At 39.5% G+C, this 13265-nt stretch overlaps 1 protein-coding gene across 2 annotated transcripts in view; it reads left to right on the forward strand.

The window, feature by feature from the left end:
- The window catches only part of STX12 (syntaxin 12), a 34206-nt gene extending 25331 nt beyond the window's left edge, over window positions 1-8875 (forward strand). The window contains exons 5-9 of one of the 2 annotated variants that reach the window (XM_060017142.1): window positions 138-181; window positions 1494-1599; window positions 4821-4893; window positions 5951-6033; window positions 6173-6243. In XM_060017142.1, the coding sequence (XP_059873125.1) occupies window positions 138-181; window positions 1494-1599; window positions 4821-4893; window positions 5951-6033; window positions 6173-6202 (336 nt within the window). In that variant the 3' untranslated portion in view covers window positions 6203-6243. Of the gene's footprint in view, window positions 1-137; window positions 182-1493; window positions 1600-4820; window positions 4894-5950; window positions 6034-6172; window positions 6244-7334 lie in introns of those variants that run through there. The other variant, XM_060017133.1, reaches the window with a different exon arrangement.
- The last annotated feature ends 4390 nt before the right edge of the window (window positions 8876-13265 follow it).

A 13265-nucleotide genomic window follows, 5' to 3' on the forward strand; every position in this document is an offset into this window, starting at 1 on the left:
TTTATACTGTAGCTAAAGGAAGCCATTGTGTGTGTGTGTGTGTGTGTGTGTGTGTGTGTCTGTGTGTGTGTGTCTGTGTCTGTCTGTCTGTGACATGTTTCTGGATAACAGCAGCAATAATACCATCTGCTTTCTAGGTGGAGGAGAGGCAAAGAGAGGAGCAGCTCGTCTCATTTGACAGGTAAAGGAATTATTCTAATGTAGAGAATCGAGATGGGATTTTATACTTAATTTTAATTTTAAAAATCAATGAGAAAAAAGGAGGAAAAAGAAAGGGAGTCCTGGAGTAGGTAATTTATAATCCATCAAATAAAAAAGTCAAAACTGTGGGCTTTTCCAAGATCTTTGAATTATGGAAGGAATAATTTCAAAGTGAATAAAAAACTTACAAGAAATCTCTGATGTCTATGTGTTGAGGAGAGGGTGTGGCTCAATAAGAATAAGTATGAGCCCCCAAATCTACGGATTCGGAGGTCTAAATAATTTTACCTCAAATTCAGATTTAAATTATTCAAAGTTCTTGGGTCTGTGTTTACTCATCCCTAAAATGGAGGCAACCCATCCTTCTAGGAGTATTAAAAGAAGAAGCAAATAATTTGTATCTGAAGAACATCTCCTTTCTTAACTTCTCCAAACTGAATTAACATTCCATAAAAATGTACTGATGGTATTAGTTGAGAACATAAAATGTTTTCTTATAGGTATGTATCTATCTCCCCCCCACTATACTGTGAGCACCTCAAAGGCCTGGGGTGCTGTCTTATTCAGTTTTGTATCTCCAGCACATGGAGGAAATTCTTTAAATATTGTGGAGATGATTTGTGATTTATGTGTACTGTTGGAAAATGCTTCATACTGAATTTTCAAAGTGTTACATTTCTAGTATAAGATGTTGTATGCGTTTCTTTTAAATATGGTACCTGAAAAGAAGAGTTATAACATTTCACTAGCTTTTTACTTTGGCTTTCTGTTAAGAGACATTTAACCTAAAGCATAACCTCAAAGAGATTCTCGAAAACCAGGGTGTGTGATTCTATCGGACTAATTGGTGAAGCACTGACTGGTCACTTAACCTGCTCTCCTCCACCTGTCTAGTATCTGAGATACCAATACAGCTTGCACTTTGAGAGTGCCCTGGGAGAGAATGGGCCAGTGTACTTTGTTGATTTCAAACCTCTGTCCACTTCTGTCTAGCAAGCCCTAGCAAGATTGTAGAGTGTACCCCTGAAGGGAAACAGCAAGGAGTCCCATCCCTTATAATTCTGCTTCCTCTTAGTTTTGCCCAGGAAAGCTGAGACTTTGTTTTCTTGGTATTACCAACTCTTTGTCTCTGGATGTGAAGAATGTGGCCTCTGACACTTGTATTAATACCAGAGGAGTCGGAGCCCTGGTACTGTCTTTGGGCAGGCTCTGCTGGCAGCAGAGGTGATGAAGGTATGTCTTATGCACACCTTAGAGAGGAGGAATCAACTAGTGTGCTTGTCTCCCTGCAGCCATGAGGAGTGGAACCAGATGCAGAGCCAGGAGGATGAGGTGGCCATCACTGAACAGGATTTGGAACTTATTAAAGAGAGGGAAACGGCAATTCGGCAGCTGGAGGTGAGAGCCAAGTCATGTTTTTTGTTTAACTCAATGTAGATGCAGTCTCTTAATTCACTTGGTTTTTCTCGCAGTGATTATGAAAAAGGATGAAATGAGTTGTTGTATGGCTAATGAGACATATTATGTCTCAGTGTAATCACAGTGAATTTGAACTACTCTTATGTTGATATTGGCCATGGCACCTGAGAATACCCGAATCCTCTCCTCAGTTACTATATCTTATGTGGTCTCCATGAGACTATGCATAGAGAACAGAGCAAGGCCAACAAATATTTTATTGCTCATTAAGACTTTGTCCCCAAACCTCAATGCCAACCTCTAGGTTAGGTAGGGCTCTATGGAGAGCCCTTTGCTTAGTCTGAACAGCCCAGAATAAAGATAGGCCAAAAAGGTTTGCTCCATTTTTGTGTATCCCAAAGTCCACTCCCAAGTTTTGGATATCACGTCAGTGAGTCAGAGAAACAGGAAGAGTTTTTGAGGTGGGGGTTGAGAGAGCGGTCTCGAGGCCTCTCTTCCCTGAGTTCCCAACTTTAATCTTGCACAGTGACCAGTAAGATATCCTTAAACCTGAGTACTTTTCTCCTCCATGGAGGTAGAAAACTGCCATCCCTGGGGGCAGTGGGGAGGGGAGGCTTGAGAGAGGAGAAACTTGGAGCTCCTCCTTGACCTTCATCTGTGGCAGTCGTTCTGAACCATGACTGCACTTTAGAATCACTTGGAGATTTTTTTAAAATTCCCCAGCTCTCCTCCTCCACTACCAATTACTATGTTTGGACTATATGATTTGCCTATTTCTCGTAGATTAAAAATGGGCAAACATCCACAAGAGGCCCTGGCCGTGGACACTTTTCGCCTTACAAACTTCGCAGGTGATTACAATGTGCATCGAGGTTGAGCCCCACTGCCCGAGAGCCCATCAGTGTCAGTTTTTTTGATGGGACAGCTCATCCTCAAGTTTGATTATTACCTTCAAAAATGTCATGTCTTTTCTCTGTTTCACCTATTGCTACTGATCATTGACTTGGTTCTTTAACATGAGAAATCCTGTTATAGCAGGGAGTAGAGTGAGATACATGGAGCTAAGGAGAAGAATGTAATGTAGTAGATGTCAGGAGTGTAATGGGCACTTCATTCAACAGAATTAAGGCCAAATTCCTTAGCCGGGGCTGGATTTTCATATCCAGTCATTTCCTGCATCTAACATACAAACCCCATTCTAACGGTGAAGCATCACACTCCTGTGTGTCTCTTCTACTGTTACACTACACTTCTGACACTTCTGGCCCCTAGATGTGTGGGCTTATTCCCACATCAAGCAGTTCTGCCACACCATCGGGATGTCCTACAATTCAACTCCATTCTGGCACTATCTCCCTGGAGTTAGCCTCAGATCCCACAAGACTGACCCCCCTCCCTGTGACTTCAGATGCCACTCCCAAATGCAGGTCGTCACCTGTGCTTCTGACTGACAGGCTGGAAACTGGAGGTTCTCACGACCCCGTCCTTGGGTTTGATTAATTTGCTAGAGCTGCTCACAGAACTCAAGAAAACAGTTTACTCACTAGATTACCGGTATATTATAAAAGGATACAGCTCAGGAACAGCCATATGGAAGAGATGTATGGGGCAAAGTATGTGGGAAGGGGTACAGAGCTTCCATACCCTCTCCAGGCGCACCACTCTCCCCAAATCTCCATGTGTTCACCACCCAAGAAGCTCTCTGAACCCTGTGGTTGCATGAGCATGATTGATTAAATAATTGGCCCTTGGTGGTTGATTTAACCTTGAGCCCTCCTCTCCTCCCCAGAGGTCAGGATTGGGGCTGAAAGTTCCAACCATCTAATCACCAAGTTGGTTCCCCTGGCAACCAGCCCCCATCCTTACTGGTTTTCCAAAAGTCAAGCCATTAACATAAACTTAGCAGTGGTTGAAAAGGGCTTGTTATGAATAAAAAAAGACATCTTTATCTCTTTTATCACTTAGAAAATTCTAAGGTTTTTAGAAGCTCTGTGCTGGGAATGGGACAAAGACCAAATATATATTTCTTATTATGCATCACAATATCACACCTTATGTTATAGCCAAACTGGGCTGTTTGTTCTTTAACCCAGTTACCTTTCTGTGTATATGGCTTCTCTTTTGCTGTAAGGCACAACTCAAGTCCTACGTCTTCTGCCATAGTCTTCCTCCTCTGCTAGACTTCCTATACCATTTATTAGTCATTTACCATGTAACACCCTTTCTTGTTATTTATCTTATTGTATACTGATCCCTCCCCGCCCGCCCCCCCCCCCCACGTTAGCTATTATTAAGCCCTTTTATATTCACAGCAATTAGCAGACTCTCCCAACTATAGTAGACTCTTAGCAAGTAATTGAGGTTCTGGCAAGAACTATTCTTGCAAGTTATGATTAGGAAGTCATTGCTTTGAAGACATCATTTTTTATTATAGCATTCTGAGAGGCAGTACACTTTGAAAGAGCGTGGGCTTTAGGGATATAATCCTGGCTGCAATGCTTAGTTTCCTCACTGACGAGTTGTATGACTAGACAAGTTACATAACCTCTCTGAGCCTCATTATCCTCAAAGATACTTAATTCATAGAGTTACTGAATGATTAATTCAAGTATCAAGGAGGCATAGTAACAAAAGATCATGAACTTTTAATTCTCAGTTCTGCCACTTGCTAGCTGTGAGACCTTGGGACAAGTCATTAAACCTCTTTGAGCCGTGATTTTCTCTTCTGTAGAATGGGGATAATACATGTCTCATTGGGTTGTCATGAGGGCCAATTAAGTAATAGTTAATAATAGCTGACCCTTATGAAGTGGTTATTTCACAGTTCTAAGAACTTTTTATTTAGTACTTCTGAAAACCCTATGAGATGGGTACTGTCATTGTCCACATTTTAGAGGGGAGGTCCAGAGAAGTTCTTAATTTAAGGTTGGACAACAAAACTGGAGGATTAACAGTCCTCTGTAGCTGACAGGCTCCAAGAGACTGTGCTTTTAATTACCTACCTGGTATAGTACTTGGCACATAGTAGTCATTTAGTAAATGTTAATAATTAACTATTTTTCATTTTCTGTTCATGGAGAAAACATGATTTATAAGCTTTAAAAACACATGTGTTGTTACTAGACAAAACTTTAGGTAAGTAGAGGAAATGAATCTTCTAACATGTTGCTTAATGTTAATTGTTTTTTTGTGTTCCTTAGGCTGATATTTTGGATGTCAATCAGATATTTAAAGATTTGGCGATGATGATCCATGACCAAGGTGATCTCATTGGTATGTATTACTGATACCTTTAACATGAAGGTGAGTTGACAGTATTTGTGTGCAAAGAAGTCAGTAAGATGTGTCTTAGGAATTTTGGAATACCATTTAAAAATCATTAAATTCATTTCCTTAGCAATTTTCTTATGTTGTCAAATGTGTAAGTTAAAATGAGGCTTCCGTGAATAGTCAGCTCCATTCACTTGCCATAGCCTCTTGGTAAGTCTTTGGCTGTTTAGGGAAATATTAGCTGTCAGCTTCCCAGTTTTTATCTCCAGAAACTTGCACAACTATGGGCTTAGAAACCCTTTTTTTTAAAGCTTTTTATTTGGAAATAGTTTCAAGTTTATAAAAAGTTGCAAAAATGAAAATAATAAGGAACTCCTTGGGCTTCACTGGTGGCTCAGTGGTTAAGAATCCACCTGCCAATGCAGGGGACATGGGTTCGAGCCCTTGTCTGGGAAGATCCCATGTGCTGTGGAGCAACTAAGCCTGTGTGCCACAACTACTGAACCTGCGCTCTAGAGCCCGCGAGCCACAACTACTGAGCCCATGAGCCACAACTACTGAAGCCCACGCGCCTAGAGCGCCTGCTCCGCAACAAGAGAAGCCACCACAGTGAGAAGCTTGTGCAACGAAGAGTAGCCCTCGCTCGCCACAATTAGGAAAAGCCTGTGCACAGCAACAAAGACCCAACACAGCCAAAAATAAATAAATTAAATAAATAAAAAATAAGGAACTCCTTTATAAACTTTACCCAGATTTACCTCTTGTTAACGTTCTACCCCACTTGCTTTTTATTTGTACTCACTCTTTCTCACTCTATGTATATACCTGATTTTTTTCTGAACCATTTGTGGGTAAGTTATATACTTCATAACCCTCCACCCCAGTATTTATTTCCAAAGAATAGGGCTATTCTCTTACGGAGTTAGTAACTTTTGATTTCATGCCTGGATAGTTGGAATAATGATGGTGAACCAGGACCCATAGCATCATAATTGTCTTCAGTTTGCAGTCTTGAGACATCTGAGTGTGGTAAAACATCCACTGCCCTTCTTTTTTGCAGACAGCATAGAAGCCAATGTGGAAAGCTCAGAGGTGCATGTAGAAAGAGCCACTGATCAGTTACAGCGAGCTGCTTACTATCAGGTAAAAGCAGGTACTAAAGAAAGTCACTGTGTGCTGTAGACTTTTTGAGAGCAAGCTGCAGCCTTTTGCTTAGACTTAAGCTGGAGACAGGTAGTCATAATTGCAGTCCCAGCTCCATTTTTAGTATTTTTCTTTGCAGAGAGATCTACAAAAAGGCATCAAACTTTGAATAAACTGACATAGAAGCCTCTTAGCTGCAAAGCTAACCACGTAAGCTAGCATGATACCTAATCTGGTATAAGGCTACGTTTATAACCTAAACAGCTGAAGTTTGTTTCAATTAGGATAGTAATAGGTACAAAGTAGAACTTTGCAGATGGTTTATGTTGACCTTTGCCACAGAGGATGGACAAAGAATCAACTCCGACAGCTATTTATGAATTAATAGGGGCTTATCATTTTGGGGTTATTTCGTATGAATAAATAGGGGTTAATCGTTCCACTTTCTGTAAAGTGATATTTTTCTACATATGAGTTGAAACCCTAGTTTTATGACTTTTATTTGGGTCTTTACCTCAGTTTACAAATATTGTGAATGAGGTCCCTCTCATTTCTCCTCAATTTGGTGTTGCATGGCTTTTTAGAAATAAATAGCATTCAGTCAGTTACATGTTCCTAAGATAGCTGTATTTCACCTGGGACTGTTCTTAAAGAAATTCATATTTAATAATAGTGTTTCCCTTTAAAACTGAATGATGACTTTAATATCCAACAGTAAAGGAACAATTAAGTAAATTATATACATCCACTCAATGTTATGTGGGAATTAAAAGAGATGTTTATGAAGAGTTTATAATATCAAAATTTTTATGCTAAAATATTAAGTGATAAAAACATCAAACATCATACAATATGGTCCCAATTATGTCAGATAACAATATGCATGGATAAAAGATCAGAAGGAAATACAATCAAAATGTCAACTGTTTTATTATCTGTGGGTGATTATTTTCTCTTCTGCTCGTGTGTATTTTTTACAGTGAACAAAATTTTATACTAGGTATAAAACCTTTATTAAAATACACATGTACGGATAACTTATTTTATTGCAAATAATGCCTAGCAACATAGGTATAAACAGTTCCTTTGCAAAATTGTATTTGGGAGCCTGGAATTAGAACTTGCGCTGCTGCCTAGCACTGGTAATTAGAGATTTTTGAGAAGGTGTCCGCATAGTCATACATGGATAGAGTTAATTTTGAATTACCAGGAGGCAGATTGATGAAGCACTCTTGGGGTCTTAGACTGAAACATTTTTTACTTGTTTCATGAGTGTCTTCTTTACATATTTCTCTCCTCAGAAAAAATCTCGCAAGAAGATCTGTATCCTGGTGCTTGTCCTGTCAGTGATTATTGTAATCTTGGGACTTATTTTGTGGCTAGTTAATAAATGAAGTGATTGCCTCCGAGCCTTCTCCTGCTGAGCTGTTTTCAAGGGCAAGTGCTTGCTGGAGTCTTGCCAGAACAAACTGATCACAAGAAGACAGAATACACCAGAATGTCCTGTAATAATTTAGTTAGAAACTAACTACTAACTAGTCCTTGGAATTAGTGACCTGTGGAGACAGTATTTATCAATTTATGTATACATTTTATTGATTTCTCAAATTAAGAATTAATTTATGTGGATTTTGCTTTCTCTTATACTCTGATTGCCCTTCGTCCCAAGTGTTTACTGAAAATTACATTCTAGATATTCTTGTTTTGGTAGGTAACACTATAGTCTTGTAATAATTGTCTTTCTATGTACATACAAGATTTACCTTTTTACTAGCAACTGAGATAGAATTACTTTCTGTCACCCAGCATATTGGAGTCTGTCAGAAACTGTATAATAAGCCAGCAATTTTTATTATTTAATATTTGTTTGAATTTCTAAGAAGCCTGCCCCCTATATGCTTTGGAAGGTTTGGGCAATGTATTTAACTAGAGAATAAAAAATTGCACAGGTGATCCAGATTAAATGAGAAGTAACTATTTGAGCTGGTCAGCTGTTGGGGTGTGTGTTAATCTGGGTTTAAGTTTATTATCTGCTAGTGTCATCGACTGCAATTCATCCATATATACACTAAATGATCTTGTTCACTTTTTGAAGAGTTTCATTTAATTAACATTATGATTCTCTGTGGGGTTCCTCTCCCACCTGTCTGTATAGAAGGGGAGAATTAGACAAAGCGTTCTTCTGGAGAGCAAATAGGAATTGTTTGGAATGATTTAATCTTTTGTTGTTGTTGCTCAGTTGTGGTTCTGCATTCCTGGTAAATGATGAATGTTGCCATCAAAAGGCTGCCCCCTACCCTAATAAGGTTTGCTGGGCATTTGATGGCAGGAAGATTTTAAAAGCTAGACTGAAGTTGGTTTAAAATTTAGTCCTGTGAACCTGGCGATAAAGCAAAGGTTCTTTTTTGTAAATAATACTGGTTTGGAATAGTGATGTTAGACTTATCCTAATTTATGAACAAGAGATTAATCTCTCCATGAATAGTTTTAGACAAAAAATGTTTCAATAAAAGATTGCTGTCTTGTAACATAAATGTTGTCCACTCCCCTTTTTCACAAGTGTAGGGAAGTTAAAGGGAAAGTAATTTCTCTAGGCTCTCACATAAATGTGAATTGGGCCGACGATTTCAGTTCATCCTTTAGTGAATCAGAGGATCTCACTACCCTGGATATATTTATACTTATTTCTTCCATTCCCTTTAATGTTACTTAATCTTCTTTTACTAAACTAATGTGAACAGCAGGGAAACAGGGCTAAATGCATAAGTTTCTTTGCACTCTTGCAGCATTCCACCCACATAAGACAAATAAACACTTGAAAAGCTTTTGTAGTAAGTTTTTATGAGTTAACATCCTAATGCAGTAGATATTGGGTAATGTGCTGTCCAGAGAAAAATTGAGACCTGCAAGAAGACTGGAGATCAGGTGAGGATTGGTTTAGGGGTGGAATAGGTCCTTTCCTTGAGGAACAGGATAGAGCTATTGGGGCATCAAGTGGCCCAAGCAGCAGCTTCAGAGGTAATTCCTTGGTTATACAATCACTGCCCCTTCAGCTCTAAATTATGGTTGGACTTGAATACATCATTTGTAACATTCCAGGCAAGAAAAAAGTCTTGACTGTAAAAAAATACCAAACAAACAACAAAAAAAACACGAAACCTTTCAGTTTGGGTAAAATGAAGCCACCATAGTTCTGTTCTGTGTTATCCAATGGTGGTGGTAATAGTAGTCATGGATAGCAAATATGACCTTGGCCTAGAATTTCAATGGCCTGGAATTTGTAGTAGTCACCAAGAGGTTCTGCTAAGTGGTCCTAACAAACCTGTTCACAGAATCCTCCTTGACTGTGCTTTGTCCACCTTTAGGGCACCATGGTTTAGGGCAGTGGCTCTTAACCATGGCTTCACATTAGAAACTAAAAAAATACTGATACCTAGGTGACCGTGCCACAAGATTCTAATTTAGTTAGTTTGGGTTATAGCCTGGGTATAGAGACTTCTAAAAGCTCCAGATAATTCTCAGGTATAACCATGGTTGAAAACCATTGGTTTGGAGGTCAGAAACTAGACTGGGGTACAGAAGGCCTGGGGAATCTTAGCTCTGTCATTAACTTGCTGTAGGTATTTGGACAAGTTATTTAACGCATAGGCCCCTAGTTTCCTCAGTAGTTCTCTTAAAGCTATAAAATTCTTTGATTATAAAGACCATAGGGATGTGGTCTGAACATACCAACTGTATGTTTGTCTCTGTATTCCTTTCCTTTTCTCTTTCTTTCTCCTTTCTTTATAGAATGTTTTCTCTTCAAGTGAATTAAAACAGTAGTACTGTAGTATAGGGTAAAGTAGAGGTGTCACGCTGTCCACTTCCTCTGCGAATGTTCCAGAACAAGAACTTGCTAGCTGCTAGACCAATGCTCCCTGGGTAGGTTTTGTTTTGTTTTGTTAAGGGGTGGTGATACACTGCCTTGCACCACTGGGGAAAAAATACCAAAATGAAATCATGCTTCAGTCAGTGCAAACTAAAACATACCGAGCCTCCTCCATTCAGTGTTTTTGTTTTTTGGGTTTTTCCCCCTTCTTTTGTTCAGGGGCAGTTCTCAGTCATGGGAATGAAGCTTTTGCTTTTGGTCACTAAATGCAGACCAGAACCTCACTCAGATTTCATTCTATCCTGTTTCCTAGGGCTAGAAATCTGCTTCCTCCCTTTTCTAAGCATGTTTAGCGTATCCCTAGGTTTCAAGGAATTTTTCAGTATTGCTTTCCAGTACTATGAATTACATCTACTGCTTTAGAATCTCCATTTAGCCAGGAAATAGCTTGAAAGGTTTTAATTCCAACCCTTGATCCTGCTTTTAGGCCAACTGAGTAGTTCATTTTAATACGTATCCAAAATGAAATTTGATTAACAATATACTACTTAATTTTTAAAAGATAAACTTGAAATAATAGAATTTTTAATGTGGGACTCTGATTAAGGACCAAGTTTTTACAGTCCATGGAGAAATGAGAAAAATAACATAGTGGGCTTTTTAAAGTACCATCTTTGAATCTGAGCTAATGGCCTTCTCACTTTTTAAAAAAATTATGAAAAGGTGGTGATGTTAGGTGACAGTCTTCATTTAAAAATCTCAGTTGGCAAAATAAAAGTTGACACCCCTATAATACTTATTTTCCCCTGGTCCATGACATCTCGAATATCTGAACCACTCATCTATAGACTAGCTGCATCGCTTTACAACTGAAGAAGCTGAGGCCAGGAATGGCAGTACACTGCAGGAATTTAGAGGCTTGAGGAAGTACTCTGTATGTGAATGGTCATTTGTGGGGTAATACTGGAGCCCTCACTACAAGCAATTTACTATGCTGAATGTTTTACATTTATCATCTTACACTCACAAAACTATCGAGGAGATATATTTTTCTCGCCCTCTTTTTATGGATTAGGAAACCGAGGCATAGTAAGTAAGTGACCTGGCCAAGGGCACACAGTTTAGGAGCAGTGGAGCCAGGATTTGATCTCAAGCACACAGACTTCAAAACCACACCTTTAGACACTATACACTGTCTCCATTCATCACTGATACAAACTATCCTGCTCACCACGTCTTTCATGAAGCTTTAACAATGCGGAGTAGTGGCAATTTCTATTCAGTTTTCATGAATATCTTTTCTTTTGTTGGCACCTTGTAAACTTTTCATTCACCACCCTGCTAAATGAAGTCTCCTGCTGTACCATCTCTACACAAACACACAATTTTTTCAGTGTCTCCATTTGATCACTCATATATAAAAGATGTTCTAAGAAGGTTTTTGATATCAATATGCTCCTTATGTCTTTAGATTCTATTCTAAGGAAGTCTCAAAGTCTAAGAAATTAATGTCTTTGTTGAGATACCAAAATCCAAAGGCAGCTAGCCCATCAGTCTTTACATTTCAAAAGGTTCATGTCCTAGACTGCTGTCCTCCAGTTTGCTGATCTCTATTGACATCATTGGTGCCCAAAGAGCATTTTGCTTTATAAGGCCCAGGAAAGTGTAAGGTGCCATTACATCAGAGGTCAGTGTGAATATCAGCTATGCTGGAAACAGGGAACATGGCCAAGGAATAAAACATTATAAGGGTAAGAATATAGCTTAGGTTTCTTGGGTGTACATTCAGCATTATAAGGGATTAAATAATAGACCACCCACAGAAGCTGAGAAATTGAAAGGCAAAGCTGACATAAGATGGTATTAGGTCCCTGATAGTTAGACATGGCTTCAATACCTCTTCATGCCTGGAAAGGGCATGGGACCTTAAAGGCCCACACAACTCTGTAGATACAAGCACCTTGCTCCTTTCTGTTACACTCAAATGAAACTATTTAATTCTTTCTTAAGAATCAAGTCCTTGTGCTCAAAGGAGGAAGCTATAGCCTGGTTTCCTGAAACCAAGTTTAGAGCTATCAGCCTAGTCTATTTTTGGAATCACAAAGCTGGAAAGTAGGATATTAACCAGTTTGTGGGATAAGTGATCTGAGGGAATTCCCTGACAGTCCAGTGGTTAGGACTCCGCGCTTTCACTGCCGAGGGCTGGGTTCAATCACTGGTCCGGGAACAAAGATTTGCAAGCCCCGAGGCACAGCCAAAAAAAAAAAAGTGATCTGATCAGTTAACATCCTTGCTGGATGAGTTCACTGTGCATTTGAAGACCAGGAGAAAATGTGATCCTCCTGCCTAAGAGTTGATGATTTTAAATTCTAAGTTAATATTATGCTGCAGCTAAATCTTGATGCCTAGAGATGTCACCAAGGGCAAACTCTTTTGAACAGGCTGATGTTCGATTTAAAATCTAGAGGAACAGTAGCAAGCAATCAAGAAAAGAAATAACTCCACCATAGAAGGAGATAACTTGCTGTGCAGTCAGTGCCTCTTTATGGGTGAACAATAATTTTGCATTCGGTTTCCTTAAAAGAAAGAAAAAAAAAGGTCAGATAATCCTCCCATGTTTTCTACAAAAGTGAAAAAGTGTTGGGCTTTAGTTGCATGCTAATATGATCACACCAACATCAAAATGTGACAGATAGCGATGATTAAACAGCATGGCCTTTGGCATCACACTGATTTAGATTTGAATCCCACTCACCACTTGTTCTAGGGTGAGGCTGGGTAGCTCAATCTCTCTGACCCACCCCTCAGGAATCATAATACCTATTTCAAGAGAGTTGTGAGAATTAAATGAGATGATTCATAGAAACTATATACTTGCACAGATAAGTAAGCACTCAATAGACATAAGCCATTACAACCAGAGGACCTGCTGCTGGTCTCTTTCACCCAGCTGTTGGCCTAAAGCATGCCTGAATCCTCATTCTTCCTTACACTATCTAGTCACTGTGACCAAAGTTTTAAAATCCAAAGGGGCCTCAACTTGATTAACCATTTCATTCATGCACACTGAAGATCTGGACGCCTGCCATCTGGTTGGATCCGTCCCTGGCTCCTGTTTGTCCAGAGTTTAGATGACCCCCAAAGGTAGCTTCCCAGATAAACTACAGAAGCTCTCAAGTGCCGGATTTGGGTTACAATGGGGAAGGGAGTACGGTGCATGCAGCTCTACGCAGAAGGACCGGAAGAAGAGAAACAGAAAAGTTGGAGTTCTTCCAATCTCTGAGCTCTACCCTCTAGCTTCTCTCCAGACTGGGGTCGAAAGGCTGAGGGGGCAGGCCCAGAGCAAGGGTGGAGTCGCAACATT

The sequence above is a fragment of the Delphinus delphis genome, chromosome 1, assembly GCF_949987515.2.
Source record: "Delphinus delphis chromosome 1, mDelDel1.2, whole genome shotgun sequence".
In the NCBI taxonomy this organism is placed as follows: Eukaryota; Metazoa; Chordata; class Mammalia; order Artiodactyla; family Delphinidae; genus Delphinus; species Delphinus delphis.